The sequence below is a fragment of the Ranitomeya variabilis genome, chromosome 6 (genome assembly GCF_051348905.1).
Source record: "Ranitomeya variabilis isolate aRanVar5 chromosome 6, aRanVar5.hap1, whole genome shotgun sequence".
Taxonomy (NCBI): domain Eukaryota; kingdom Metazoa; phylum Chordata; class Amphibia; order Anura; family Dendrobatidae; genus Ranitomeya; species Ranitomeya variabilis.
Window position 1 is genome coordinate 170,817,511 of NC_135237.1, and position 27,766 is coordinate 170,845,276.

The following is a 27,766-nucleotide window of genomic DNA, read 5'->3' on the forward strand; positions in this document are numbered from 1 at the left end:
TGACTGGAATTGAGATGGGACACCATGTTGCGTTTGGAGAGCCACTGATGTGCCTAAACAGTGGAAACTCCAAATTCTAACTGAAACCCTAACCCAAACACACCCCTAACCCTAATACCAAACACACCCCTAACCCCAACACACCCCTAACCCTAATCCCAACACTAACCACACCCCTAACCCTAATCCCAATATAACCCTAACCACACCCCTAACCCTGACACACCCCTAACCCTAATACCAACCGTAAATGTAATCCAAACCCTAACCCTAGCCCCAACCCTAACCCTAGCCCGAACCCTAACCCTAGCCCGAACCCTAGCCCTAACCCTAATGGGAAAATGGAAATAAATACATTTCTTTAATTTTTCCCTAACTAGGGGGGTGATGAAGGGGGTTTGATTTGCTTTTATAGTGGGTTTTCTAGTGGATTTTGATGATTGGCAGCCGTCACACACCAAAAGACGCTTTTTATTGCAAAAAATATTTTTTGCGTTACCACATTTTGAGAGCTATAATTTTTCCACAATTTGGCCCACAGAGTTATGTGAGGTCTTGTTTTTTGCGGGACGAGTTGACGTTTTTATTGGTAACATTTTCGGGCACGTGACATTTTTTGATCGCTTTTTATTCCGATTTTTGTGAGGCAGAATGACCAAAAACCAGCTATTCATGAATTTCTTTTGGGGGGGCGTTTATACCGTTCCGCGTTTGGTAAAATGGATGGATAAAAGTAGTTTTATTCTTCTGGTCAGTACGATTACAGCGATACCTCATTTATATCATTTTTTTATGTTTTGGCGCTTTTATACGATAAAAACTATTATATAGAAAAAATAATTATTTTTGCATCGCTTTATTCTGAGGACTATAACTTTTTTATTTTTTCGCTGATGATGCTGTATGGTGGCTCGTTTTTTGCGGGACAATATGACGTTTTCAGCAGTACCATGGTTATTTATATCCGTCTTTTTGTTCACGTGTTATTCCACTTTTTGTTCGACGGTATGATAATAAAGCGTTGTTGTTTTTTAACGGTGAAGGGGTTAACTAGTGGGACAGTTTTATAGGTCTGGTCATTACAGAAGCGGCGCGATACTAAATATATGTACTTTTATTGATTTTTTTATTTAGATAAAGAAATGTATTTATGGGAACAATATATATATTTTTTTTATTACTTTTTTTTTTTTACACATCTGATTATTTTTTTTTTTACCCTATAACATTGCCCGGGGAAGGGGGGGACCATCATGTTATAGTGTAAGATCGCTGATCTGACACTTTGCTGTGCACTGTGTCAGATCAGCGATCTGACGTGCACTCCTGGAGGCTTCCCGGCGCCTGCTCTGAGCAAGTGCTGGTAAGCCACCTCCCTGCAGGACCCGGATGCAGCCCCGCAGTCATTTTGGATCCGGGGCCTGCAGGGAGAAGAAGGTAGGAGACCCTCGGAGCAACGCGATCACATCACATTGCTCCGAGGGTCTCAGGGAAGCCCGCAGGGAGCCCCCTCCCTGCGTGATGCTTCCCTGTACCACGGGAACACTGTGATCATGTTTGATCACAGTGTGCCGGGGGTTAATGTGCCGGGGGCGGTCCATGACCGCTCCTGGCACATAGTGCCGGATGTCAGCTGCGATAGTCAGCCATGAGCGCGGCTAATCGCCATGACGCACTATCCCGTCGGTGGACATACGGGCCCACCCCACCTCGACGGGATAGTACGTCTAATGCCAGAAAGGGGATAAGCATGTTTTGGGGCTGTGTTGCAGCCATTGGCAAGAGGAACATTTCATGGTTAGAGTGAAGAATGGATTCAATGAAATTTCAGCAAATTCTTTATGCAAATATCATGCCATCTGTAAAAAAGCTGAAGTTGAAAAGGGGATGACTTCAAAAATGGATAATGATCCTAAACACATATCAAAATCCACAATAGATTACCTCAAAAGGTGCTAGCTGAAGGTTTTGCAATGGCCCTTACAGTCCCCTGATCTGAACATTATTGAAATTATGTTGCTAGACCTCAAAATAGCAGTGTATGCAAGATGACCCAGAAATCTCACAGAACTGGAATAATTCTCCATGGAAAAATGTATGAAAATCCCTCAAACAACAATTGAAAGACTCTTGACTCGCTACAAAAAGAATTTACAAGCTGTGATACTCTCAAAAAGGGGTGGTACTAAGTACTAACCATGCAGGGTGCCCAAACTTTTGCATCAGCCCATTTTTCTTTTTGTAATTTTTAAAATGTAAAAGATGAAAATGTATTTTTTTTGCCTAAAATACTGAGTTTATTTAGCCCTTTTAGAGATCATTTCATCTTCAACTTGCTTAACTGTTCACAATAACATTAATTGTGAACAGGGATGCCACAACTGTTACATGCCACTGTATGTGCACTTTTGCAAACAATTAAGGAGATGCACTACTTTCAGTGTGTTTCAGCGCTGGTAGAAAATGCATTTAACCTTGGTGCTTATTAAGCTTTAGACCCAATTACTGCGTATTTAAAACTACATCTGTTTATGTAGAGAAAAAAAATGACCATGTCTTTTATCTTGACCTCCTGTTTGATCACCAAACACCTCACATGGACCAGGGAGAAGTAGCCACAATGAATCCAACAGAAAAGCAGGTGTGTCCAGCGAGTGGTGAAGGTAAAAAATAACTTTTAATGAAAATATATTAAAAATAAATCCATATATATGGTTTCCAGCACTCAGTACACACTGGCTATAGAACCTAATAACAATCTACGCGTTTCAACCTGGTGGTCTTAGTCATGATCATGACTAAGACCACCAGGTCGAAATGCATAGATCGTCATTAGGTTCTACAGCCAGTGTGTACTGAGTGCTGGAAACCATATACAGTACATGGATACGGTATATATTTTAATATATTTTCATTGAAAGTTATTTTTTACCTTCACCACTCGCTGGACACACCTGCTTTTCTGTTACATCTGTTTATAGGTCACTGAAAAAGAGGTTTGACTTTCTGAACAAGAAGTTTAACTTGGCTAGAAATGGGGAATGACCGAAAATGCAACAGTTCATACCAATTTGCAACAAAACGTGGGCATAAAAGAAGCAAAGCAATCAAGAGGTGGTTTAAAGCTAGACAAAAGGATCTATGTCTATAGATGCACCAAATCTATCATCCATCAAGAGTCACGGTGATAAATTTGGCACATTTTCAGACTATCTAGCATAAATTTCCACTAAGTATTGCACAGGACCTATAAATTGTCACTCCCGCAGGTGGCACACATGCTTCGTGGACCCATTGTGCCACAGGGCCGGGGTTACGTAGGAAGGGGCGTAGCTAATCAGCTACCTGGTGTTCACTGGAGCTCCTGGTGGTGGAGTCAGACTTGAGCTGCAGACAGCCACCAGGTACCACCACTCCTAGGCAGTCCCGGATACTGCAGCTGCTGACCCCAAGGTCAGAGAGGATAAGGACTCTGTTCAGACTGTACCGGCTCTGAATCCTCGAACAGAACAGTTACTGACATGGTGTCACAGACAAGGCTGAATTCCGAACCTGAAACCATTCAGTCAGTACGAGAACCTGTCGGAGCCTGTTCCAGGATCTGAATTCAGCCCTGTCTGTGACCCTGTGTCAGTAACCGTTCTGCTCGAGGATCCAGATTCTGTACAGTTAGAACAGAGTCCTTATCCTGTCTCGCCAAGTTCCTAAGACCCCAGTCCCGTTCAGTGTATCTGACCCTTGAACTCACCAGGAGTTCATATTTTGTTAACAGCTTTCTACAGGTGTCATCACAGTCATCCTAAAAACATTAGTAACATAGATGTAAGCAAAAAAAACAACCTGAAAAGAACTGAAAAAGTAAACACACCAGAGCAGGCCAAGGGAATTATAAATTCCAGAAAACGATGACGTTACTACTGTCATTATCTGTGGAAAAACAGAATTTCCTAACCAGACCAGACCACAAGTTCCATTTTCCTATGTTTACCTTCAACACATTTTTGCAGTTGGCTGGAAAAATGTATTTCACAGTTTAATCAGAGCAAACACTGCAGATAAAACAGATAAAAAGCAAAACTAATTAAAGAAGGATTTGCTGCAGTAATTACCCTTATTCCATGAACTAGTAATAGAATGGTTAGAAATACTGTGTACTGTGTATAATTAATCACGTAAATAAAATATATGGACTTGATGAATATATTACACTTTGCCACTTAAAGGGAACTTGTTAGCAGCTTCAGTCACCAATCCAATTACCGTACATTGCTGGGTAGGGCAGTAAAGGACCAGTTCTAATTTACCTTCCTGAACAAGAGAGTTTTCTATTCCTGAGAAAAACAAGTTGGAATGTTTATGTAAATGAGGCTGCAAATGTATCAAGGGTGGGCCGATTTAAAGCTAGTTTATCAATGATCTGCTGTACAACTAAAATGATCTAAAGTGCTTTAAAATGGAAAGCCAAACCAGAGAGACATGGAAGAAAAGGAAAGACTACCATTCGAATGGATGGAAGAATACCCAGAATGGCAAAGGCTCAGCCAATGATCAGCTCCAGGATAATCACAGACAGTCTCAAGTTACCTGTGAGGACTGTAAGGCTGTGTGCACACGTAGCAGATTTTTCGCGTTTTTTTGCTATAAAAAACACTATAAAACCGCGAAAAAAACGCTCACATTAAGCATCCTATTTAATAGAAGGCAATCCGCATTTTTTGTGCACATGCTGCGTTGTTTTCCTGAGCGGAATCGCATTCCAGAAAAAAACGCAGCATGTTCATTAAATTTGCGGAATCGCGGGGATTCCGCACACCTAGGAATGCATTGATCTGCTTACTTCCCGCATGGGGCTATGCCCACCATGCGGGAAGTAAGCTGATCATGTGCGGTTGGTACCCAGGGTGGAGGAGAGGAGACTCTCCTCCATGGAGTGGGCACCATATAATTGTTAAAAAAAAAAAGAATTAAAATAAAAAATAGTGATATACTCACCTTCTGATGGCCCCGGAGTCTTCCCGCCTCTCAGCGGTGCACGCGGCCGCTTCCGTTCCTATAGATGCTTTGTGTGAAGGACCTGAGATGACATCGCGGTCACGTGACCGTGACGTCATCGAAGGTCCTGCACACAAAGCATCTATAGGAACGGAAGCGGCTGAGGAGATCGGCTGTCTACAGAAGGTGAGAATAACCATTTTTATTATTATTTTTAACATTCTATCTTTTACTATTGATGCTGCATCAACTGGCCTAAAGAGAAATGGAGAAACATTTTGTGGACTGATGAAAGTAAAATTGTTCTTTTTGGGTCCAAGGGTCGTGGACAGTTTTTCAGACGACCCCCAAACTCTGCATTCAGGCCACAGTACACTCTGAAAACAGTGAAGCATGGTGGTGCAAGCGTCATGATATAGGCAGGTTTCTCCTACTATGGTGCCAGACCTATTTACCGCATGCCAGGGATCATGGACCAGTTTGCATATATTAAAATACTTGAAGAGGTCATATTGCCTTACGGTGAGGAGGACATGCCCTTGAAATTTCAACAAGACAATGACCCTAAACACACCAGTAAATGAGCAAAATCTTGGTTCCTGACCAACATAATTGAGGTTATGGAGTGGCCAGCCTGTCCTCCCTGCTGCTGGGCTTCATACATAATCTACTGTATTCATAGGTAATTTTCAAAAAATCCCCACCCCTAGGGTTTTGCTGGACTGTTTGGATTCCACATAAAAGGACACCTGCACATGATTTATTATGCTTTTCTAAAAAGTGGCGGGATAAGGGGTGATTTTCTAAAAGCAATGTCCAGGGTTGAATCCAAATGGATTTTTATGCTGGACAGCCTGGCCCCCAAAGGACTCAATCATGAAATTGAGTTATACGCTTTTTAATTTAAAAAAAAAAATTTTTTAATCTAAGTTATTGTTACTCAGCCATCTATGTACTAGCGGCATTTGGGTTATGGATCCAGTTGGGATCCCGTCTAGGACCTAATAGTTTTAACCCCATCACGTTATATTTATTGCAGAATTTGCTTTTTATTAAAATCAGTAGGTTTTTATTACTACATTTGTTGAATTATCGGATCAGGTTCAAGTAACCTGACCTTTTAGACACACTTATTTTAATTTACTATATTAATAAAATTGTTTAGTTTTAACCCATTCATTTCATATTTTCTTATTTTCCCCTTTATACACACTTGATCCAGTTCAGGGGTATTGAACTTTTATACACTTTATTACAAACACCACATAGCCCATCAGATTACGCAGCTCTTAGTCTATGCATGCCCCTTATTCTTAATCTCCACACAGCTCTATGCGCCCCAAATCCAGACTTTTCTTTCTTGCACCAAGCACACTGCATTCAAATTATTTTACGGTCTAATAGTCCCATTAATTAAGTATTTGGGCTAGTCTCTCCTGAAGGCTCCAATCTATACCTTTTTTTCCATTTAGTGCACTAATCACGCTCCAGTCAAACAAATTCACAGCTCATTAGCCTCATTAACTAGGTATGTAGGCAGGTTTTTTCTGAAGGAGGCGGGCGGACAACCGCTATATAAGGGGAGGGCTCCATGGGGAACTCCAGCCCTGACGAAGAAGGATCGCATCCTTCGAAACGCGTTGGATTGGTTTATCCTCATACGCGCCCGCCCACTAGCCATGTGACGTCACAGTACTCGCCACGCCCCTTCCACATTCCGCCTTCGCTTCGGCGTTGCTTCCGGCCGGGGCATGCTAGAAGTTGGCGGTTCCTGCCTACTCCCGGCGCTCACCCACTAGAGCTACTTTGTTGGAACTGAAGCGCAACCTCCATCCCCCAATCTCACGATCCTGCAATACGAAGCCGGTCACCCAACATTGGGAGGATTCACGCACGCAAGTCAGCCGTATTCCAGGATCCAGTAAGTGCACATGTACTTATTTAAAGACTTTTTCTATACAGTATGCATCGCCCTCATGCCTAAACTCCGAGTGCAATTGTAGGAACACATAATAGTGCAGGTGATATACTATTGTTTCGCTGGATATAATTCCACACCAAACATAAAAAAGGGGGTGGACAAAAGTATTGGCACTGTTCGAAAAATCATGTGACGCTTCTCTAATTTGTGTAATTAACAGCACCTGTAACTTACCTGTGGCACCTAACAGGTGTTGGCAATAACTAAATCACACTTGCAGCCAGTTGACATGGATTAAAGTTGACTCAACCTCTGTCCTGTGTCCTTGTGTGTACCACATTGAGCATGGAGAAAAGAAAGAAGACCAAAGAACTGTCTGAGGACTTGAGAAACCAAAATTGTGAGGAAGCATGAGCAATCTCAAGGCTACAAGTCCATCTCCAAAGACCTGAATGTTCCTGTGTCTACCATGCGCAGTGTCATCAAGACGTTTAAAGCCCATGGCACTGTGGCTAACCTCCCTAGATGTGGACGGAAAAGAAAAATTGACAAGAGATTTCAACTCAAGATTTTGCGGATGTTGGATAAAGAACCTCAACTAACATCCAATCAAGTTCAAGCTGCCCTGCAGTCCGAGGGTACGACAGTGTCAACCCGTACTATCCGTCGGCGTCTGAATGAAGAGGGACTGTATGGTAGGAGACCCAGGAAGACACAACTTCTTACCCCGAGACATAAAAAAGCCAGGCTGGAGTTTGCCAAAACTTACCTGAAAAAGCCTAAAACGTTTTGGAAGAATGCTCTCAGGTGAGATGAGACAAAAGTAGAGCTTTTTGGGCAAAGGCATCAACATAGAGTTTACAGGAGAAAAAAAGTGGCATTCAAAGAAAAGAAGACGGTCCCTACAGTCAAACATGGTGGAGGCTCCCTGATGTTTTGGGGTTGCTTTGCTGCCTCTGGCACTGGACTGCTTGACCGTGTGCATGGCATTATGAAGTCTGAAGACTACCAACAAATTTTGCAGCATAATGTAGGGCCCAGTGTGAGAAAGCTGGGTCTCCCTCAGAGGTCATGGGTCTTACAGCAGGACAATGACCCAAAACACACTTCAAAAAGCATTAGAAAATGGTTTGAGAGAAAGCACTGGAGACTTCTAAGGTGGCCAGCAATGAGTCCAGACCTGAATCCCATAGAACACCTGTGGAGAGATCTAAAAATGGCAGTTTGGAGAAGGCACCCTTCAAATATCAGGGACCTGGAGCAGTTTGCCAAAGAAGAATGGTCTAAAATTCCAGCAGAGCATTGTAAGAAACTCATTGATGGTTACCGGAAGCGGATGGTCGCAGTTATTTTGGCTAAAGATTGTGCAACCAAGTATTAGGCTGAGGGTGCCAATACTTTTGTCTGGGCCATTTTTGGTGTTTTGTGTGAAATGTTCAATGTTTTGCTTTTTGCTTCATTCTCTTTTGTGGTTTTTCATTTAAGACAAATTAAATGAAGATAATAATACCAAAGAATTTGCGATTGCAATCATTTTCAGGAAGGAACTGAGTATTATCTGACAGAATTGCAGGGGTGTCAATACTTTGGCCACAACTGTAAGAAAACTTTTCTGAGCACAAAAAAGTTCTGAAATGATTACTTCAATTATCACACAAAATCGCTAGTAAAAAAAGAAAAAGGTTACTTACTTTTTCAGTGATATAAAATCCAGAGCCTTCAGCATATTGAAGCGCCAGATCTTCATGATTCTGAATAATTGACCATCTAAAATGTCAGATTGACATAATTTATTGTTAATGCTACATGAACGTTGACCTTCAATAGATAAATAATTGATCCAAGCCTTCAGCATATACAGTATTTAATATGTTTAAATCCATAGTAACAGAAACAGTCTTTAAATAAATGGGGCTTTTACAAAAATCTATCAATAGCTTATAGCTATTTTTTACTAAATAATCCCATATAGTGACACATTCCCGTTTTCCAATTTGTTTCAATTTTCTAACTGTAGGTTATATGATTATGGGGGTTTGTAAAGAATTTCCACTCTACTCTCAGGAGTCATGCAGAAAAGTGAAATTTATTAGACCAATTGGTACATGTTGTGGAATATGGTAGAATTACATTAGTGCACCTTGAAAGCGATAATAACATTTCTACTCAACCAGAGATGAATACTGAAAGGAGACTTCTGCAGAACAGAGAGTATCAAGACTATTACATCACTCAAGTGGCCAGATGAAAATGTATCCATTTACACCGCTTTTACAGCAGATCATTTTTTTTTACAATATAAAAACATGTACCGTAATTAGTGGAGAAAGACTAGATTTTTTGAAGAGGACCATCCACTGTTTTTTGTTTGTTTGTTTGTTTTTTTAATTCAGAACCTCCTCCAATTGTTGCTGGCCCACGATTTCTTCTCTGCCCCTCTGTTCCAAAGTTAGCCCACCTTCCCCTCTCCCCCATAAAGATGAAAATTTTCCCTCCAACAAATTGGGCTTATAGCACATAACTTCTCTGTGGACCTTTCTCTGCTTTGGAGCAGGCCACTAAAAACACGACCTTGCCTACAGTGAAGTTCTGTGGTATATGCTCACTTGGTGGAAGGGAGAATTAGCACCATTATTATTGAGGGGCATAACTTTAAAATGGAGGGCCACAGAAGAAAAAGAAAACCTGTTCCAGAATACGTGTAACTGTGCCAACTGCAATTCAAGGTAAAAAAAAATAAAAAAATTCACTGTAAATAATATGTAAATATGTCTGTGCAGGGCAGTATATTCTATGCCTCATTAACAATCTGAGCATTACACGATTATGAAACAATGTAACTATTGATGAGCGAGCGTGCTCTGATAAGGTGTTAGCCGAGCATGCTCGAGTGCTAATAAAGTATCTTTAGTGTGCTCGAATACTATGTTCCAGTCGCTGTGGAAGCATGTCTCACGGCTGTTCAACAGCCACAACACATGCAGGGATTGCCTAACAAATCCCTGCATGTATTCTGTCACACGCCGCAATCCATGTCTGGGGATAAACAGTTTACAACCTGAACAGTGCCAAGATGTGACTGTCTAGTCTGAGAACCACCAATGAATGAGCTGCTGCGAGCGCAGCATCAGTGAGCAGCAGTGACATCATCAGGGTTACCGTCTGTCACTGAGGCAGCATTCTTAGCCGAACCCCTGAACTGCGGTGACCTCTATGAGATTCCCTCTTGCACAGTGACAAAAAGCCTCACGGTGCAGTGGTGAGTTGACCGCAGTTTGCCGTGAGAAATTTCTCACAGTGAACTGTGGTGAACTCACTGATCTAAGCACTGCGCCGTGAGACTTTCTCACCGGGATTAACGCAGTTGAGGGGCCCGGCTGGAAACGTAGCCTCAGTGACTGGCGGTAATCTTGATGACGTCGCCACTAGTCACTGATGACGGTCGCATCTCGACGCCTTCCAGGTTGAAACCTGTTTATCCCCGTACATGGATTAGGTTGTGGGACAGAAAAATGGACAGGTGAGCGATATGGTTGTTTTTTTATTTTTGTTTTATTACAGGAGACAATGGCTTCAATGGAATGGGTTATGATGCAAGTATAGTTTAATTAACAATCATTAAAGGAATCTGTGTCATTCTTTCAATTAAAGGATTTTAATTTGGCTGTTGTTATTTACAATATAACTATAGATTTAGTAATGGACAGGCGTCTTATAAACGCCTCTCCATTACTAACAACCCCACAAATATGAACCTCATTTGTCACCGCTACAGGGCAAGAGGGAAGAGCTGGGCAAAGCGCCAGAATTGTGCATCTAATAGATGCACCTTTTTATGGGCGATTGCTATTAGGCTTGTGGTGGGGGAGAGGGGGCAATATCAATGGTCCCTTACCAGCCTGAGAATACCAGCCCACCAGACGTCTCCTTTAGCAAGGCTGGTTGCCAAAAATGTAAGGGAATCCCATGTCGTTTTTTTAAATTATTTATTTTAATATTTTTTTTAAAAAGCATGGGAACCCCTCTATTCTTGATAACCAATCTTGCCAACGCTGACAGCTGAGGTTTGCAGCCCCTTGCTGTCAGTTTTCCCCAGATGGTTATCAAAAATACAGGGGAACGTACACAGATTTTTTTAAAATTATATTATTTAGAGCGCAGACTGATGAATATTCCCATCAGCAGCCACCTGTTTTCACTGTTATTAGCAGTAGCAGGTGTAGGCTGATGGGAGCAGTAGTCCCATCAGCCCATGTCAGTCAACAGACGTAAACTCTCTAACTCCGATCACAGTTGTGGGCTCACGCTGTCAGCGTAGGAACAGCAGCTGTCTGACTGGCAGTAATGATTTTACCGCCGATCTTAAAGCAGTGTTTGCTGCGCTGACACGCACCTGACAGTGTGGCAAACACTGGATGTTCGGGCCCCTCACTCAAGTGAATGCCTGTTTTGGCACCCAACTTTTTTTTCTTTTTTTTTTTTTTTAACTGTTCGGCCGAACCTGCCAGACCCGAACATCCAGGAATCCACCAATCTATACTCATCACTAAATGTAACCTTTTCATCTGAACTCAGAAAATATTTGGGCCTCTGCTTTGCAACAGATGAACTGCTAGCCAAGAAGCAGAGGATGGTCCCCAAGTCAGCCCTGTAATGTGGATGTTTTATCTTCTTTTTATTAAAAGTAGGAGACAGAATGGGGGGCACTTCATGATGTTACTTATGTTATGATCTTATCACCAATGTAGTACTCTGTATCAGTTTTTAAGCATATTTTATTTTATTTATTATGACAGTATTGTAATGTAAAAAATATATGGGTGTAACATAAAAACACCCACAGTGGCTTGACCTGAAGTGGAAGCATTGCCAAATAAGACCATGCACTTTTACACCCTGACCGTGCAAACAAATGTCGTTTTCACAAACTAGAAAATTAGGTTAGAAATTACTGTTCTAAAAATGAAATTTGGATTTGACATCATTAAAACAACAATTAAAAAACAAACATTCTTTGTGTGTATGAGGTTAGAGTAGAAGATGTGAATGTAGGAAATGTGCAGATTAAAGTTCTTTTTTGTTGATGTGACAAATTATGAAAATAAAATGTTCTTCTAAAAGGCAGAACACATTTACGCATGTACAGAAGCCTTTTGTTTTTTTACAGCTTTAAGATTGTCACTTGGCACAATTAATTTGTTGGCTACTGGTACATCTACTGTTGCAATTAAAATTATTCAACCCCCATTGAAAATTAGGTTTATCGATACAATTTATAAACTGCTGTTTGCAATAAACCAATCAAACAAAAACAATATAAAATACTTAAACACAACTAATTTAACAAGTGTTTCTCAAAATTCAACACAAAATGCCAAGCTTACTGACTACTGCAGTCAAAGAATTAGTCAACCTCTTTATGACATGTGTCCAGAGCACCTTTGGCTGTTATGACCTGCTGCAAATGTGACAAATAGTCAGATACCAGCTTCTGGCAGCGTTCATGAGTAATCTTAAACCATTCCCCATGGGCTGTGGACTCCAATTTATTAACATTCTTGTGTTATAAATAGACTGATCCAAAAAGTTAAAGGGAACCTGACATTATGGTTTTTCAATAGATGTTATTAAGAGAGCTTTAGCAGCCTCGTAATACCTATATTTATGATGCCTGTATTATCTCTAAATGCTAAATGTATGTATTCAAAAACAATGCTTAACCATCCCCGCACTCCCCTTCTACGGGCAGTAGACTAGTCTGAGACCGTACATGCTGGGATGACAGTCCTGCTGCTGTGAGCATGCTCCCACATTATTCACAGATGTCTTCAACTAGTCTAGTGACCACAAGAAGAGACAGCAGAGATTAAACTTCATGTTTAAATGCATATATTTAGCATATATAGATAATATAGGCATAATAACCATAGGTCTTAGGAGGCTAGCAATGAGCTCCTAATTCTTTGGGAAAGTCTTGATGCGGTTCCCTGTAAGATCATTGCCTTTCACAAAAAGGTAAAAAGGATACAAAAAGAAAAAACAAATGCATTGCATTTTCCTAGAGTTACAATAAGAAGCATAGATAACAAGTTCAAAGTCAAAGGAACGTTGACTACACTACCGGGATGTAGCAGAAAAAGGAAGCCATCATTGGCTGCCACCAGATTTCTGAGTAGGCTGGTGACTGCAAATACTCTCGAGTGACTGCAAACTCCAAAACGTACACCTCTACTGACCAAAAAAGCACAAGAAAAGCCAGCTGTGGCTGTGTGCACAGCACTAAATGCGTTTTTGCGACAGTTTTCTGCACAGAATTGGCCCCAAAACGCTAGGGAATCCTTATGCCAAGAAAGTCAATGAGAATCCTGAAGTGCTTTGCACGTGATCAAGATTTTTCCTTTCAGGATTTGCTGTACTTTTTAAATCTGCAGCATGTCAATTCTTTTTGCGCTTTTGCAGCGTTTTTCAGCCATTGTCTTCAAGTGAGTCAGTCAAATACGCAGCAAAAACGCAGGTACAAAAATCTTTTTGGATTTGCTGCGTTTTCGCTCCTATATCGGGTGTTTCCCGTGCTGTCACACAGATGGAACACCAGAAGCTCTGATTAACAGCAAGATCGTTACTTCCGGTCAGGGTCTCGCTGTCAGGTGTCAGCATGAGCCCGCGACTATGTCCGGTGGTAAAAAGCTTACCGTCCGTTAAAGACATCGACTGTTGAGAAACTACGACTCCATCAGCCTACACCTGGTGTCGCTGATGACAGCAAGAGCAGGCGCCATAGACGGGCGTAGTCATCAGCCAACGCCTGTGTTGTAAAAAAAAAAAGTACAAACAAATAAAATATTGAAATATAACTTAAAGGGAACCTGTCAGAAGGATTGTGAACAGTAACCTACAGTGTAAGGTCGGCATTGTTATACTGATTAAAATGATACCTTGGTGATGAAATCCGTCTTGTGGTTGTTCTTTAATCTTTATTTTCAGTTTGTAGTTAATGACATGCTCGTACCCTAAGGCGGGTCTGGAGGGGGGGTATGCATGTGGTGCTCTGATTAGATATTCATAATGCAGACTGCTGACAGGTCACTGATCCCTCACTGACCTACCCCCTGTTTGCATAATATCTGTACATATTTAAAAAAAAAAAAAAAAACTTCTGCAGACAGGTGCCAGTTGTGGCACCTGCTCTGCAGTATAATCGCATGATTTGTGTGCCAATAATACATTTTATTCATGTTATTGAGCTAGGGAAAAAAAAACAAAAATCAATTTGAAAAAGGCGCCCGCCGTGCCTGCGCAGTAGCTGCTGTCGGTGTTTAGAAGTGATCCGACATCTGCTACCGTGCATGCGCCAGCAGTGCAATCTAACTGGAGAAGAAAAAAAATTGTCCTCCAAGATGGTGCTGCCCACGCCTGTACATTAACAGCTCTTGACTATCTCCGAGCTGCTACTGCGCAGGCGGCACCATCTTGGAGGAGAAATTTATTTTCCTCTCCAGTAAGATGGCGCCGCCAGCACTTTCTCACACTCGTGGTGATGTCAGTGAGCTGAAATGAGTTCATTGGATATGAACGCTCTCAACCTTAGCATGTCACCACGAGGCCCTGAGCTGAGTAAGCATGCGCAGCTCAGCTGGATGGCAGGCTGTATAATTTCATCATGCAACAATGCAGCCTGCCACCTAGATGTAGCACAGCTAGATGCGTCACCAATTGGACTATTATCTTCTCAGCGGACAGGTGAGGAATATGGTTGTTTATTATTCTTTTACAGGGGACATTGGCTTCAGTGGATTGGGCGTAAGGTGAGTATATGTGTTTTTGGTTAATTTAGAGTCAATAAAGGAGTAGGCGTCATTTGTTTAAGTAAAGGACTTTATAAGTGTTATTTTTTCACAATTTGATTATGTGGTTAAGTAACCCCTTGGCTTGATGTCACCTCACAATACAAAGATAACATCAACCCCAATACTATCTTCCCACTGCATTAGGTCAAGTGGGAAGAACAAGGCCAAATGCCAGATTTGGTGCATCTTATGGATGCGCCATTTCCGGGGTGGCTGAGAGCTGATGTTTTTAGTCTGGAACGGTCCAATATCAATGGCCCTTTCCTAGCCTATTAACCCCTTTCTTACCTCGGACGGGATAGTACGTCCGAGGTCAGAAGCCCCGCTTTGATGCGGGCTCCGGCGGTGAGCCCGCATCAAAGCCGGGACATGTCAGCTGTTTTGAACAGCTGACATATGCCCGTAATAGGCACGGGCAGAATCACGATCCGCCCGCGCCTATTAACTAGTTAAATGCCGCTGTCAAACGCAGACAGCGGCATTTAACTACCGCTTCCGGCCGGGCGGCCGGAAATGATGGCATCGCCGACCCCCGTCACATGATCGGAGGTCGGCGATGCTTCAGAATAGTAACCATAGAGGTCCTTGGGACCTCTATGGTTACTGATCTCCGGCAGCTGTGAGCCACCCTGTGGTCGGCGCTCACAGCACACCTGATTTTCTGCAACATAGCAGCGAACAGCAGATCGCTGCTATGTAGCAGAGGCGATCGTGCTGTGCCTGCTTCTAGCCTCCCATGGAGGCTATTGAAGCATGGCAAAAGTAAAGAAAAAAAGTTTAAAAATGTGAAAAAAATAAAAAAAATATAAAAGTTTAAATCACCCCCCTTTCGCCCCAATCAAAATAAATCAATAAAAAAAAAATTCACACCTACACATATTTGGTATCGCCGCGTTCAGAATCGCCCGATCTATCAATAAAAAAAAAAGCATTAACCTGATCGCTAAACGGCGTAGCGAGAAAAAAATTAAAAACGCCAGAATTACGTTTTTTTTGGTCGCCACGACATTGCATTAAAATGTAATAATGGGCGATCAAAAGAACGTATCTGCACCAAAATGCTATCATTAAAAACGTCAGCTCGGCACGCAAAAAATAAGCCCTCAACCGACCCCAGATCTTGAAAAATGGAGACGCTACGAGTATCGGAAAATGGCATTTTTTTTTTATTTATTTATTTTTTTAGCAAAGTTTGGAAAATTTTTTCACCACTTAGGTAAAAAATAACCTAGTCATGTTAGGTGTCTATGAACTCGTAGTGATCTGGAGAATCATAATAGCAGGTTAGTTTTAGCAGTTAGTGAACCTAGCAAAAAAGCCAAACAAAAAACAAGTGTGAGATTGCACTTTTTTTGCAATTTCATCACACTTGGAATTTTTTTCCCGTTTTCTGTTACACGGCATGGTAAAACCAATGGTATCGTCCAAAAGTACATCTCGTCCCGCAAAAAATAAGCCCTCACATGGCCAAATTGACGGAAAAATAAAAAAGTTATGGCTCTGGGAAGGAGGGGAGTGAAAAACGAACATGGAAAAATGGAAAATCCCAAGGTCATGAAGGGGTTAATATCTGCCCACATCTGTCTGCCTAGGCTTTGCTGATTATTACTTATAGGGGGACCACATTACTTTTGAAGTGACTTTAAAGGGGCTATATGACAGAAAATACCCAAAAGTGACACCTTTCTAAAAATGCACCACTCAAACTTCTTGAATGTGGTTGAGCACTTTATTAACCCTTCAGGTACTTCACAGGAATTTTTGGAATGTGGAAGGAAGAAATTAACACTTACTTATTTTTCACAAAAAAATTACACTAAATCCAAAATTTAATTTTTACAAGGGTAACAGGAAAAATGGACCCCAAAATTTGTTGTGAAATTTTTCCTGAGTATGCAGATACCCCATATGTGGGGGAAAACTACTGTTTGGGCACATGAAAAGAGCACCATTTGACTTTCTGAATGCAAAATTTGCTGGAAAAATTAGCGGACACCATATGCCTAAACAGTGGAAATCACCCCAAGTGACACCATTTTGGAAACTAGACCACTCAGGTGCTTCACAGGTGTTTATAACATTGTGCCAAGAAAAAAAAAGAAAATAAAAAAAATCACAATGTTCCTGCCAAAGAGAATGGACTGCAGAATTTGTTGTTTAATTTCTCCTGAGTACGCAGATAACGCATATGTGGGGCTAAGCTACTTTTTGGGTGCATGACAGGGCTCAGAAAAGGAGAGATGTTTTGGAACGTAAACGTTGATGGAATGGTCTGCCAGCGTCATGTAGCGCTTTAAGAGCCCCTGATGTGCCTAAACAGTGGAAAACCCCCACAAGTGACACCGTTTTGGAAACTAGACCCCTCAAGGAATTAATTTAGATGTGTAGTGAACAACTTTGAACCCACATGTGCTTCACAGAATTTTACAACATTGATCTGTGAAAATAAAATATATATTTTTCACCCCAAAATGTTGTTTTAGCCCCAAATGTTTCATTTTGACAAAGATAGCAGGAGAAAAAAGACCTCAAAATTTGTTGTGCAATTTCTCCTGAATATGCAGATACCCCATATGTGGTTGAAAACTTATTTTGAGGCACAGTGCATAGCTCAGAGGCACCAAATTGGAGGTCAGATTTTGCTGGACTGGTTTGAGGGTGCCATGTCACATTGACAGAGCCCATAATGTGCCAGGACAGCAGATCCCTCCCATAAGTGACCCCATTTTACAAACTATAACTCTCAATGAATTCATCTAGGGGTGCAGTGATCATATTGACACCACAGGTGGGTCACAGAATTTTATACCATTGGGCTGCAAAGAAAAAAAATAATTACATTTTTACCACCAAAATTTGTCCCAAAATTTCTGCTGAATGTAGAAATACCCCATATGTAGCTGTACATTATTGCTTAGCCATACGGATAGACTTGGGAGGGACGAAACATTATTTGTTTCATGGAGGGCAGATTTTCCTAGAATAGTTTGCGGACTCCATACACAGAGCCCCTAAGCAGAATTTTCCTTCAAGTGATGCCATTTTGGAAATTATACCCCTTTGGGAATTTATCTACAGGTGTTTTCCAGAAACAAGCAGTAGTGGATGTTGTGGAGTGAAAATTGCAAAATGCCGTTGTAGTGTCCAGTACATTGTGGTGACCGACCAGTACATTGTGGTGACCGACCAGTACATTGTGCAAAGCTCATGCTTCTGGAGACACGTACCCGTAAATTTCATCTCATCGCTACAGAAATGTCAAACATGTGGACGCTAAAAGTGGCACACTGTGGGGCTCAGGAGGGAGTGAAGTTTCGCCAGATTTCTTTCGAGGCGGGTGGGGATGAGAAGACAATTTGCTTTTCCAGAGCTTTTGTATTACCAATAAAGTGGTAACCCCTTATATATCCAAAGGCAGATGACAAGAGACTTGCTTTTTACTGTGTTGAAGCTTTCATTGGGAACATTTTACATAACGCTTGGGATCACATTTATCCGGCTATCTACGCTGAGTGCTTCCATAAGGGTTTCCTTCTAAAACTTTGAGTGACATGATTCAGATGAAACCCCAGAGGAATCCATTCACTTTAATGAGGCAGCAGAGTTACTTTGGATTCCGTCTGTTCAGTGGTGTCCTTCTTTTCAGAGGTGCACAAAACTGTGGCCGATCACGCCTCTGTGCAAGCCTAAAAAGACGGATATAGCCTGAGGTTCCGTCTGAATCACGTATTTCATAGATTTACCCAGAAAAACCCTGGTGTAAGCACTCAGCGCAGGGCACAGGCGCTATAAGTAACTAGACAACTTTATTCTTCAGGTCAGTGCGATTACAGCACCAGATTTATAGTTTTTTTTATGTATGGCTGCTGCTACACACTAAAAGACACTTTTTGCGTTGGTAAGATGAACATTTTTTTCTCTTTTTTTTTTACGGTGTTCACTGAAGGGGTTTACTGGTGGGACAGCTTTATAGGTCAAGTCATTCCGGAATCGTCGATACCAAATATGTGTACTTTTTGCTTTGTTTTCATAAAAATATTTTATTGATACAATATATTTTTTTGTATTATTATTTTGCGATTTTTAAAAATATATATTTTTACAATTTTTTTTTACTATTTCTCTCTATGAGACTTTCACTTTTTGCAGTTCTAATTCATTGCAATACATTAAAACTGTCAGTGCTGCAGACACAAGTTAGTTAGATCATGCACTGCGTATGATCTAACTAACTTCCTAGTGCCTGGTGACCCAGATGTCGTGACATTGGGGCTAGCAATCACAGTATTTAGGTGGTTAAAGTGCCGGGATTAGTGCGAGCACCGCTCCTGCACTGAGTGCTGGGTGTCAGCTGTCAGAATCAGTTGACACCTGGCAGTGATCGCATGCACACAGCCTCTGTGCACGCAAAATCGTCATGACGTCTCCATACGTTCAAGGTTGGTTACTACCTAACAACCTGGTCGTATAGATACGTTCAAGGTCAGGAAGGGGTTAAGATCAGATAAATTAGCTACAGAAGTTCTTGCCATTCTGGTGGTTCGTGATGGTGTGATATGCTATGTGGGTATCATTTTTGTGTATATTTCTATTTTACTTATTTCCATGGTGTTCTCTTGTAGGATGAGTTGTTATTTGCCATCTGATATTCTCCCCACAGTTCTGTATTGTTATCTCTCCACAGGGTCAGTGAATAATGTTATTTGCTAATATGCTAATGACATGTTGACCTAGCTTGGTGAAACAATGAGCCCCTGCGACCCACCCCCCTAACCTGTGAATGAGGAGAGGGACTTGTAAATATCAGGGAGGTGAGACATAGATCAGTCTGGTGTGGAATGATGTTAAGAAGATATCAGAGAGAAAGAGGAGTATATAGACTATGCTATCCTCTCTGCTGGATTGTTGGACTTTTATCCTGTTACTGAACTGCATTCGTGCATTCGTGTTCTGTACTATTTTATCCTTTGTGTGGTGGATTATATGGACCTTTCGTGTTTTAGCCTAAATAAAGGTCTTGGAATTGTTCACTATACTCTTGCTCTGTTGATTGTGTGATACCGGAGAAGGGCCCTGTGACACTGTTCTGTGGAGCAGTGAATGAAATAGAACTTTTTGGTCCTATGTATCAGCAGTTTGTCTGGTGGAGGACAAATGAAGACTACGCAAGAATACATTGCCCACAGTGAAGTATGGTGGTGACTCTGATGCTATGGGCCACTTTGCATCTTCGCCTAGAAACCTGTAGTATATGGAGGGCAAGAAGGATTCAATCAAGAATCTGGAAATCCTAAAAAAAAAATCTCGCCTTCTGTAAAGAAGCTGAATATTGAACATCATTGGACTGAGCTCAGCTTAGTTTTAGAAGACCTGGAATATTCTGGAGTGGTAGTCACAGTCGTTTGACATGAACCACATAAAAAAAAATTTGGGTGGGATTTGAAGAAGGCAGTTGACATTAATTTTATAAGAATATTACCGAATGGGAGGCCATAGCCCATGAACAGAAGGTCCTACTAAACCAAAAACAGGTTGAAAAATTCTGAGACTGAAGTAGTCATTATAAGTGGATTATCTTGGAATTTGAAGAAACCACTTGTTATATTAGTTGTATAAATTGTTCTTGTGAGATTAGTTAATTGGAAATGGGAAAATATTTGTAAATATATACAAAACTTTTTGACAGTGAGAATGATCAATGGAGTGGAACAGGCTGCCTGAGAAATGGCGAGTTCTCCTTCAATGGAAGTCTTCAAACAAAGGCTGGACAGACATCTGTCTGAGATGATTTAGTGAATCCTGAATTGAGCATGGGGTTAAACATTATGACCCTGGAGGTCCCTTCCAACTCTAACATTCTACTGTATGTTTCTAAATGTTGCAAATAATGCTAATTTGCTATGGCGATTGAATAATTTTGATTGCAACCAGGGTGGATAAAAATCAATGTTTTTTTAAAAAAATCAAAAAAATCGGATTTTTTTTATTTAAATCGGATTTTTTTGATTTAAATCGGATTTTTTTCAATAAACTGCTTTTTGAGGAAAATATTTTACCATCCAAAGGTTCTTCCATCATGAGATAAAGCTGAGTTGTTTAACTCAGTAGAATAAAGGCTGTATATGTGTAACATTCACAATGCCATGCTCTTCCAGAGGTTTCTGTAGGATGCTGACTATCCAACAAGTTTGGGCATGTCAACTGAATGGAAAAAGAAACTAAACCAAAAGTGAAACCAAGCTAGAAGTGTGGAATTAAAGGGGCAGTATGAACAAAATGTGGAGGCTATTAATAGTTTATACAATTAAGACATGCTGCTTTTAAACACCTACCTATTGCCATATAGTAAAACAAAAAAGATTTTTACTTACTTTGGGGTCCCCCCCTCACCCTGGCGTTAGATCGTTGCCCCTAGTTTCGTCCGTGTAACTATGGGCGCACATGCGCACTGCTCTCACTTCTCATTTTAATCGTGATTTATATTAAAAAAAACCTTTTGATTTAAATCAGTGATTTAAATCATGATTAAAATCATGATTTAAATCGATCCGATTTAAATAGAAAAAAATCTTTTGATTTAAATCGTGATTTAAATCATGATTTAAATCGGCGTGATTTAAATCAATCCACCCTGATTGCAACTGTACTTGTTTTATGTTTAATCATAAGATCAACGTAACCCCTTCACGACATTTGATGCATGTTTACGTCATGGTTGGGAAAGGGATTGCGCAAAATTATGTAAATTTACGTCAGGGCTATTTTGCCGCTGGGAGCTCGGAGTAAATTACTGCCCGAGTCCGGTTGTTATGGCCAGGAGCGGTACCCGTGCAACATTATAAAATTTTGTGAATTACCTGTGGGTTCAAGGTGCTCACTACCCCTCTAGATAAGTTACTTGAGGGGTGTAGTTTTCAAAATAGGGTCATTTAACAAGTTAAATGACGCAGTAGATCGTGATCGCTGAATTTAGAATGCTGGGAGATTGAGGGGGCTATCAGCTAGCCTGTTTAGACCATGACAGTAGATCATGACATGGTGTAAGAGGATTTGGTCACTGCAACACTGACAGGTAAAATTCATTGCAGCGCTGGTGCCCTGCAATACTGTTCATTATACCAGTGACCAGAGTAATACAAGTTAAAGTCCCATAGAGGAACTAAGCAAAAAAAAAAAAATGTACAAATATTTTTAAAAAGTCAAAAAAAAAAAAAAAATGAAAAAAAAAATTAACCAATAAAAAGGTATATTACGTAAAAAATAAATAAGAAAAATACACATATTTGATATTGCAGCGTCTGGAATGACCCGAACTATAATACTGTCATATTATTTAACCCATTTAGTGAACGGGAGTAAAAAAAAACTACTGCCAAAAAATGTGGAATGAAACGACATCAAATACAAATTATATAGTTGAAAATGACATCCTGTCCCGCAAAAAACAAGTGACCATGCAACTCCATCATCTGAGAAATAAAAAAAAGTTATAGCTCTCAGAATATAGCGATGCAAAATCAATTAATTTTTTTATGAAATAGTTTTTATTGTCTAAAAGGAGCAAAACAAAAAAAAAACTATATAAATGTGGCATCGCTGTAATTGTACTGATCCGTAAAATAAAGGCATCTTATCACTTTTACCCTAGCATGAATGGCATTAAAAAAAAATAGAGGTGGAGCCGCATATTCATCACTGTAATGAGCGGCACCACGTGACCGCTCATACAGGAAAAGCTGCGGGGCTGAGAGGAAGCATCGAGGGAGCTGGGTGAGTATTTTATTTCCAACGGGCGGGCGCACAGGGGGTGGGAGGGGGGAGGTTGCCAGGAAGTTTAATTTAACCACAAAAAAAAAAAAAAATAAATTGATTTTTCATTCCTTCTCTCCAGCAAACGCTGCTGGAGAGAAAGGATGAATGGCGGCTTCAGCATCACGCTGGGGACAGTGCTTACTGTAGCGCTGTCTCCTGCACGGTCCGTGTGGTACTCAGTCGGCACACGGCTGCCGCACGTGTGCCACACTGATGTGCCACGTGAGCTCACGGACACAGATAACTCCGGTACCGATTTTTCCGGTACCGGAATTATCTGGACGTGTGAGACTGGCTTTAGCTCTGCCACGCATCCAACCCGTGTGAAAATGCACAACTTGGGGCTAAATCAACATTTTTATGGGAAAAAGTAAAATGTTCATTTTTTCCAGCCAAATTGCTTTATTTCCTGTGAAGCACCTGAAGGGTTAATAAACTTCTTGAATGTGGTCCTGAGGACTTTGAGGGGTGCAGTTTTTAAAATGGTTTTACTTTTGGGTACTTTCTGTCATATATAAAGTAAATTAAAAAACAGATTTATTATTCAAAATTACACTGAGGCAACAGGGATGTCAACAGAAGCAGTGCAATAAATAACTGTCATTTTGTAACCGTTTACACTTACCCATCACTCACTTCCTTTATTATTGCAGATAAGGGCTTTTTCTAGAAAGAAAAAAAAATAAAGGCAATTGAAATGTTTTTTCACAGTTCAATACTTTATAGAACACCTTATGCTGTGAATGTTGGAATGCAGTCATTATCACCTACAGTATCTTCAGCATCTCTAGAGCATGAAAACTCACTAGTGCCATATAAAAAAAAGGAAAACAAGCAAGAATAGTTGAAATGCTTTTTTTTTTCCATTCAACAATTAAAAAGTTACCAAATGTTAAGTAATTAATTATATGTATCCTAAAATTACACAGAAAAAAAATCTAATATATATATATATATGCTGCTCCCATCTTGCTCTCCCATCCTGTCATGTGCTGCTTCATCCTGCGCCCCCATCCTGTCATGTGGTGCTCCATCCTGCATCCCCATCCTGTCATGTGCTCCCATCCTGCGCCCCCATCCTATTATGTGCTGCTCCATCCTGCGTCTCCATCCTGTCATGTGCTCCCATCCTGCACCCCCATCCTGTGATATGCTGCTCCATCCTACACCCCCATCCTGTCATGTGTGTGCGCCCCCATTCTGTCATGTGCTGCTCCAATCCTGTGCCCCCATTCTGTCATGTGCTGCTCCCATCCTGTGCCCCCATCCTGTCATGTGCTGCTCCCATTCTGTCATGTGCTCCCATGCTGCACCCCCATCCTGTTATGTGTGCGCCCCCATTCTGTCATGTGCTGCTGCCATCGTGCGCAATCATTCTGTCATGTGCTGCTCCCATCCTGTCATGTGGTGCTCCCATCCTGCGCCCCCATTCTGTCAAGTGCTGCTCCCATTCTGTCATGTGCTCCCATCCTGCACCCCCATCCTGTCATGTGCTGCTGCCATCGTGCGCAATCATTCTGTCATGTGCTGCTCCCATCCTGCGCCCCCATTCTGTCATGTGGTGCTCCCATCCTGTGCCCCCATTCTGTTGTAATGTGCTGCACCCATTCTGCCTGTTCCTGTTTCCATTCTGCCATATGTTGCTCTCATCTTTCTCTCTCCGGCTCTACTGCCCGAGTGCGGCTGTGCTGAGTGCGGGCGGCTGTGCTGAGTGCGGGCGGCTGTGCGTGGCTGTGCTGAGTGCGGGCGGCTGTGCTGAGTGCGGGCGGCTGTGCTGAGTGCGGGCGGCTGTGCGTGGCTGTGCTGAGTGCCGGCGGCTGTGCTGAGTGCCGGCGGCTGTGCTGAGAGCCGGCGGCTGTGCTGAGTGCCGGCGGCTGTGCGTGGCTGTGCTGAGTGCCGGCGGCTGTGCTGAGTGCGGGAGGCTGTGCTGAGTGCGGGCGGCTGTGCGTGGCGGTGCTGAGTGCAGGCGGCTGTGCGTGGCAGTGCTGAGTGCGGGCGGCTGTGCGTGGCGGTGCTGAGTTCGGGCGGCTGTGCTGAGTGCGGGCGGCTGTGCTGAGTGCCGGCGGCTGTGCCGAGTGCCGGCGGCTGTGCCGAGTGCCGGCGGCTGTGCCGAGTGCCGGCGGCTGTGCTGAGTGCTGGCGGCTGTGCTGAGTGCCGGCGGCTGTGCCGAGTGCCGGCGGCTGTGCCGAGTGCCGGCGGCTGTGCCGAGTGCCGGCGGCTGTGCTGAGTGCCGGCGGCTGTGCGTGGCTGTGCTGAGTGCCGGCGGCTGTGCTGAGTGCGGGAGGCTGTGCTGAGTGCGGGCGGCTGTGCTGAGTGCGGGCGGCTGTGCGTGGCGGTGCTGAGTTCGGGCGGCTGTGTGTGGCAGTGCTGAGTTCGGGCGGCTGTGCTGAGTGCGGGCGGCTGTGTGTGGCGGTGCTGAGTGCAGGTGGCTGTGCTGAGTGCGGGCGGCTGTGCGTGGCGGTGCTGAGTGCGGGCGGCTGTGCTGAGTGCGGGCGGCTGTGCTGAGTGCGGGCGGCTGTGCTGAGTGCGGGCGGCTGTGCTGAGTGCCGGCGGCTGTGCTGAGTGCCGGCGGCTGTGCTGAGTGCCGGCGGCTGTGCTGAGTGCCGGCGGCTGTGCGTGGCGGTGCTGAGTGCGGGCGGCTGTGCTGAGTGCGGGCGGCTGTGCTGAGTGCGGGCGGCTGTGCGTGGCGGTGCTGAGTGCGGGCGGCTGTGCTGAGTGCGGGCGGCTGTGCTGAGTGCGGGCGGCTGTGTTGAGTGCCGGCGGCTGTGCTGAGTGCCGGCGGCTGTGCTGAGTGCCGGCGGCTGTGCGTGGCGGTGCTGAGTGCAGGCGGCTGTGCTGAGTGCAGGCGGCTGTGCTGAGTGCGGGCGGCTGTGCGTGGCTGTGCTGAGTGCGGGCGGCTGTGCTGAGTGCGGGCGGCTGTGCTGAGTGCCGGCGGCTGTGCTGAGTGCGGGCGGCTGTGCGTGGCGGTGCTGAGTGCGGGCGGCTGTGCGTGGTGGTGCTGAGTGCGGGCGGCTGGGCGTGGCGGTGCTGAGTGCGGGCAGCTGTGTGTGGCGGTGGTGAGAGTTAGGGCGGCTGTGCGTGGCGGTGGTGAGTGCCGGCGGCTGTGCTGAGTGCCGGCGGCTGTGCTGAGTGCGGGCGGCTGTGCGTGGCTGTGCTGAGTGCGGGCGGCTGTGCGTGGCGGTGCTGAGTTCGGGCGGCTGTGCTGAGTGCGGGCGGCTGTGCTGAGTGCCGGCGGCTGTGCCGAGTGCCGGCGGCTGTGCTGAGTGCCGGCGGCTGTGCGTGGCTGTGCTGAGTGCCGGCGGCTGTGCTGAGTGCCGGCGGCTGTGCTGAGTGCGGGAGGCTGTGCTGAGTGCGGGAGGCTGTGCTGAGTGCGGGCGGCTGTGCGTGGCGGTGCTGAGTTCGGGCGGCTGTGTGTGGCAGTGCTGAGTTCGGGCGGCTGTGCTGAGTGCGGGCGGCTGTGCTGAGTGCGGGCGGCTGTGCGTGGCGGTGCTGAGTGCAGGTGGCTGTGCTGAGTGCGGGCGGCTGTGTGTGGTGGTGCTGAGTGCGGGCGGCTGTGCTGAGTGCGGGCGGCTGTGCTGAGTGCGGGCGGCTGTGCTGAGTGCCGGCGGCTGTGCTGAGTGCTGGCGGCTGTGCTGAGTGCCGGCGGCTGTGCGTGGCGGTGCTGAGTGCGGGCGGCTGTGCTGAGTGCGGGCGGCTGTGCGTGGCGGTGCTGAGTGCGGGCGGCTGTGCTGAGTGCGGGCGGCTGTGCTGAGTGCGGGCGGCTGTGTTGAGTGCCGGCGGCTGTGCTGAGTGCCGGCGGCTGTGCTGAGTGCCGGCGGCTGTGCTGAGTGCGGGCGGCTGTGCGTGGCGGTGCTGAGTGCGGGCGGCTGTGCTGAGTGCGGGCGGCTGTGCGTGGCTGTGCTGAGTGTGGGCGGCTGTGCTGAGTGCGGGCGGCTGTGCGTGGCGGTGCTGAGTGCAGGCGGCTGTGCTGAGTGCGGGCGGCTGTGCTGAGTGCGGGCGGCTGTGCTGAGTGCGGGCGGCTGTGCGTGGCTGTGCTGAGTGCGGGCGGCTGTGCTGAGTGCCGGCGGCTGTGCTGAGTGCCGGCGGCTGTGCTGAGTGCCGGCGGCTGTGCTGAGTGCCGGCGGCTGTGCTGAGTGCCGGCGGCTGTGCTGAGTGCCGGCAGCTGTGCTGAGTGCCGGCGGCTGTGTTGAGTGCCGGCGGCTGTGCGTGGCGGTGCTGAGTGCGGGTGGCTGTGCGTGGCGGTGCTGAGTGCGGGCGGCTGTGCGTGGCGGTGGTGAGTGCGGGCGGCTGTGCGTGGTGGTGCTGAGTGCGGGCGGCTGGGCGTGGCGGTGCTGAGTGCGGGCAGCTGTGCGTGGCGGTGGTGAGAGTTAGGGCGGCTGTGCGTGGCGGTGGTGAGTGCCGGCGGCTGTGCTGAGTGCCGGCGGCTGTGCTGAGTGCCGGCGGCTGTGCGTGGCGGTGCTGAGTGCCGGCGGCTGTGCGTGGCGGTGCTGAGTGCGGGCGGCTGTGCGTGGCGGTGCTGAGTGCGGGCGGCTGTGCGTGGCGGTGCTGAGTGCGGGCAGCAGTGCGTGGCGGTGCTGAGTGCGGGCGGCTGTGCGTGGCGGTGCTGAGTGCGGGCGGCTGTGCGTGGCGGTGGTGAGAGTGAGGGCAGCTGTGCGTGGCGGTGGTGAGAGTGAGGGCAGCTGTGCGTGGCGGTGGTGAGTGCCGGTGGCTGTGCTGCATGCCGGCGGTGTGTGCCGGCGGCTGTGCTGAGTGCCGGCGGCTGTGCGTGGCTGTGCTGAGTGCGGGAGGCTGTGCGTGGCTGTGCTGAGCGCGGGCAGCTGTGCTGAGTGCGGGCGGCTGTGCGTGGTGGTGGTGAGTGCGGGCGGCTGTGCGTGGCGGTGGTGAGTGCGGGCGGCTGTGCGTGGCGGTGGTGAGTGCGGGCGGCTGTGCGTGGTGGTGCCGAGAGTGCGGGCGGCTGTGCTGAGTGCGGGCGGCTGTGCTGAGTGCGGGCGGCTGTGCGTGGCGGTGCTGAGTGCGGGCGGCTGTGCTGAGTGCGGGCGGCTGTGTTGAGTGCCGGCGGCTGTGCTGAGTGCCGGCGGCTGTGCTGAGTGCGGGAGGCTGTGCGTGGCTGTGCTGAGCGCGGGCAGCTGTGCTGAGTGCGGGCGGCTGTGCGTGGTGGTGGTGAGTGCGGGCGGCTGTGCGTGGCGGTGGTGAG

At 45.2% G+C, this 27,766-nt stretch overlaps 1 protein-coding gene across 2 annotated transcripts in view; it reads right to left on the reverse strand.

Annotated features, from left to right (window-relative positions):
- The window catches only part of ELMO1 (engulfment and cell motility 1), a 522,734-nt gene that overhangs the window by 371,519 nt on the left and 123,449 nt on the right, over positions 1 to 27,766 (reverse strand). For both annotated transcript variants that reach the window (XM_077269247.1, XM_077269246.1), the window contains exons 3-4: positions 23,198 to 23,238; positions 8,605 to 8,680 (exon numbers count right to left, since the gene is read on the reverse strand). In XM_077269247.1, coding sequence (XP_077125362.1) covers positions 8,605 to 8,680; positions 23,198 to 23,238 — 117 coding nt within the window. The remainder of the gene's footprint in view (positions 1 to 8,604; positions 8,681 to 23,197; positions 23,239 to 27,766) is intronic.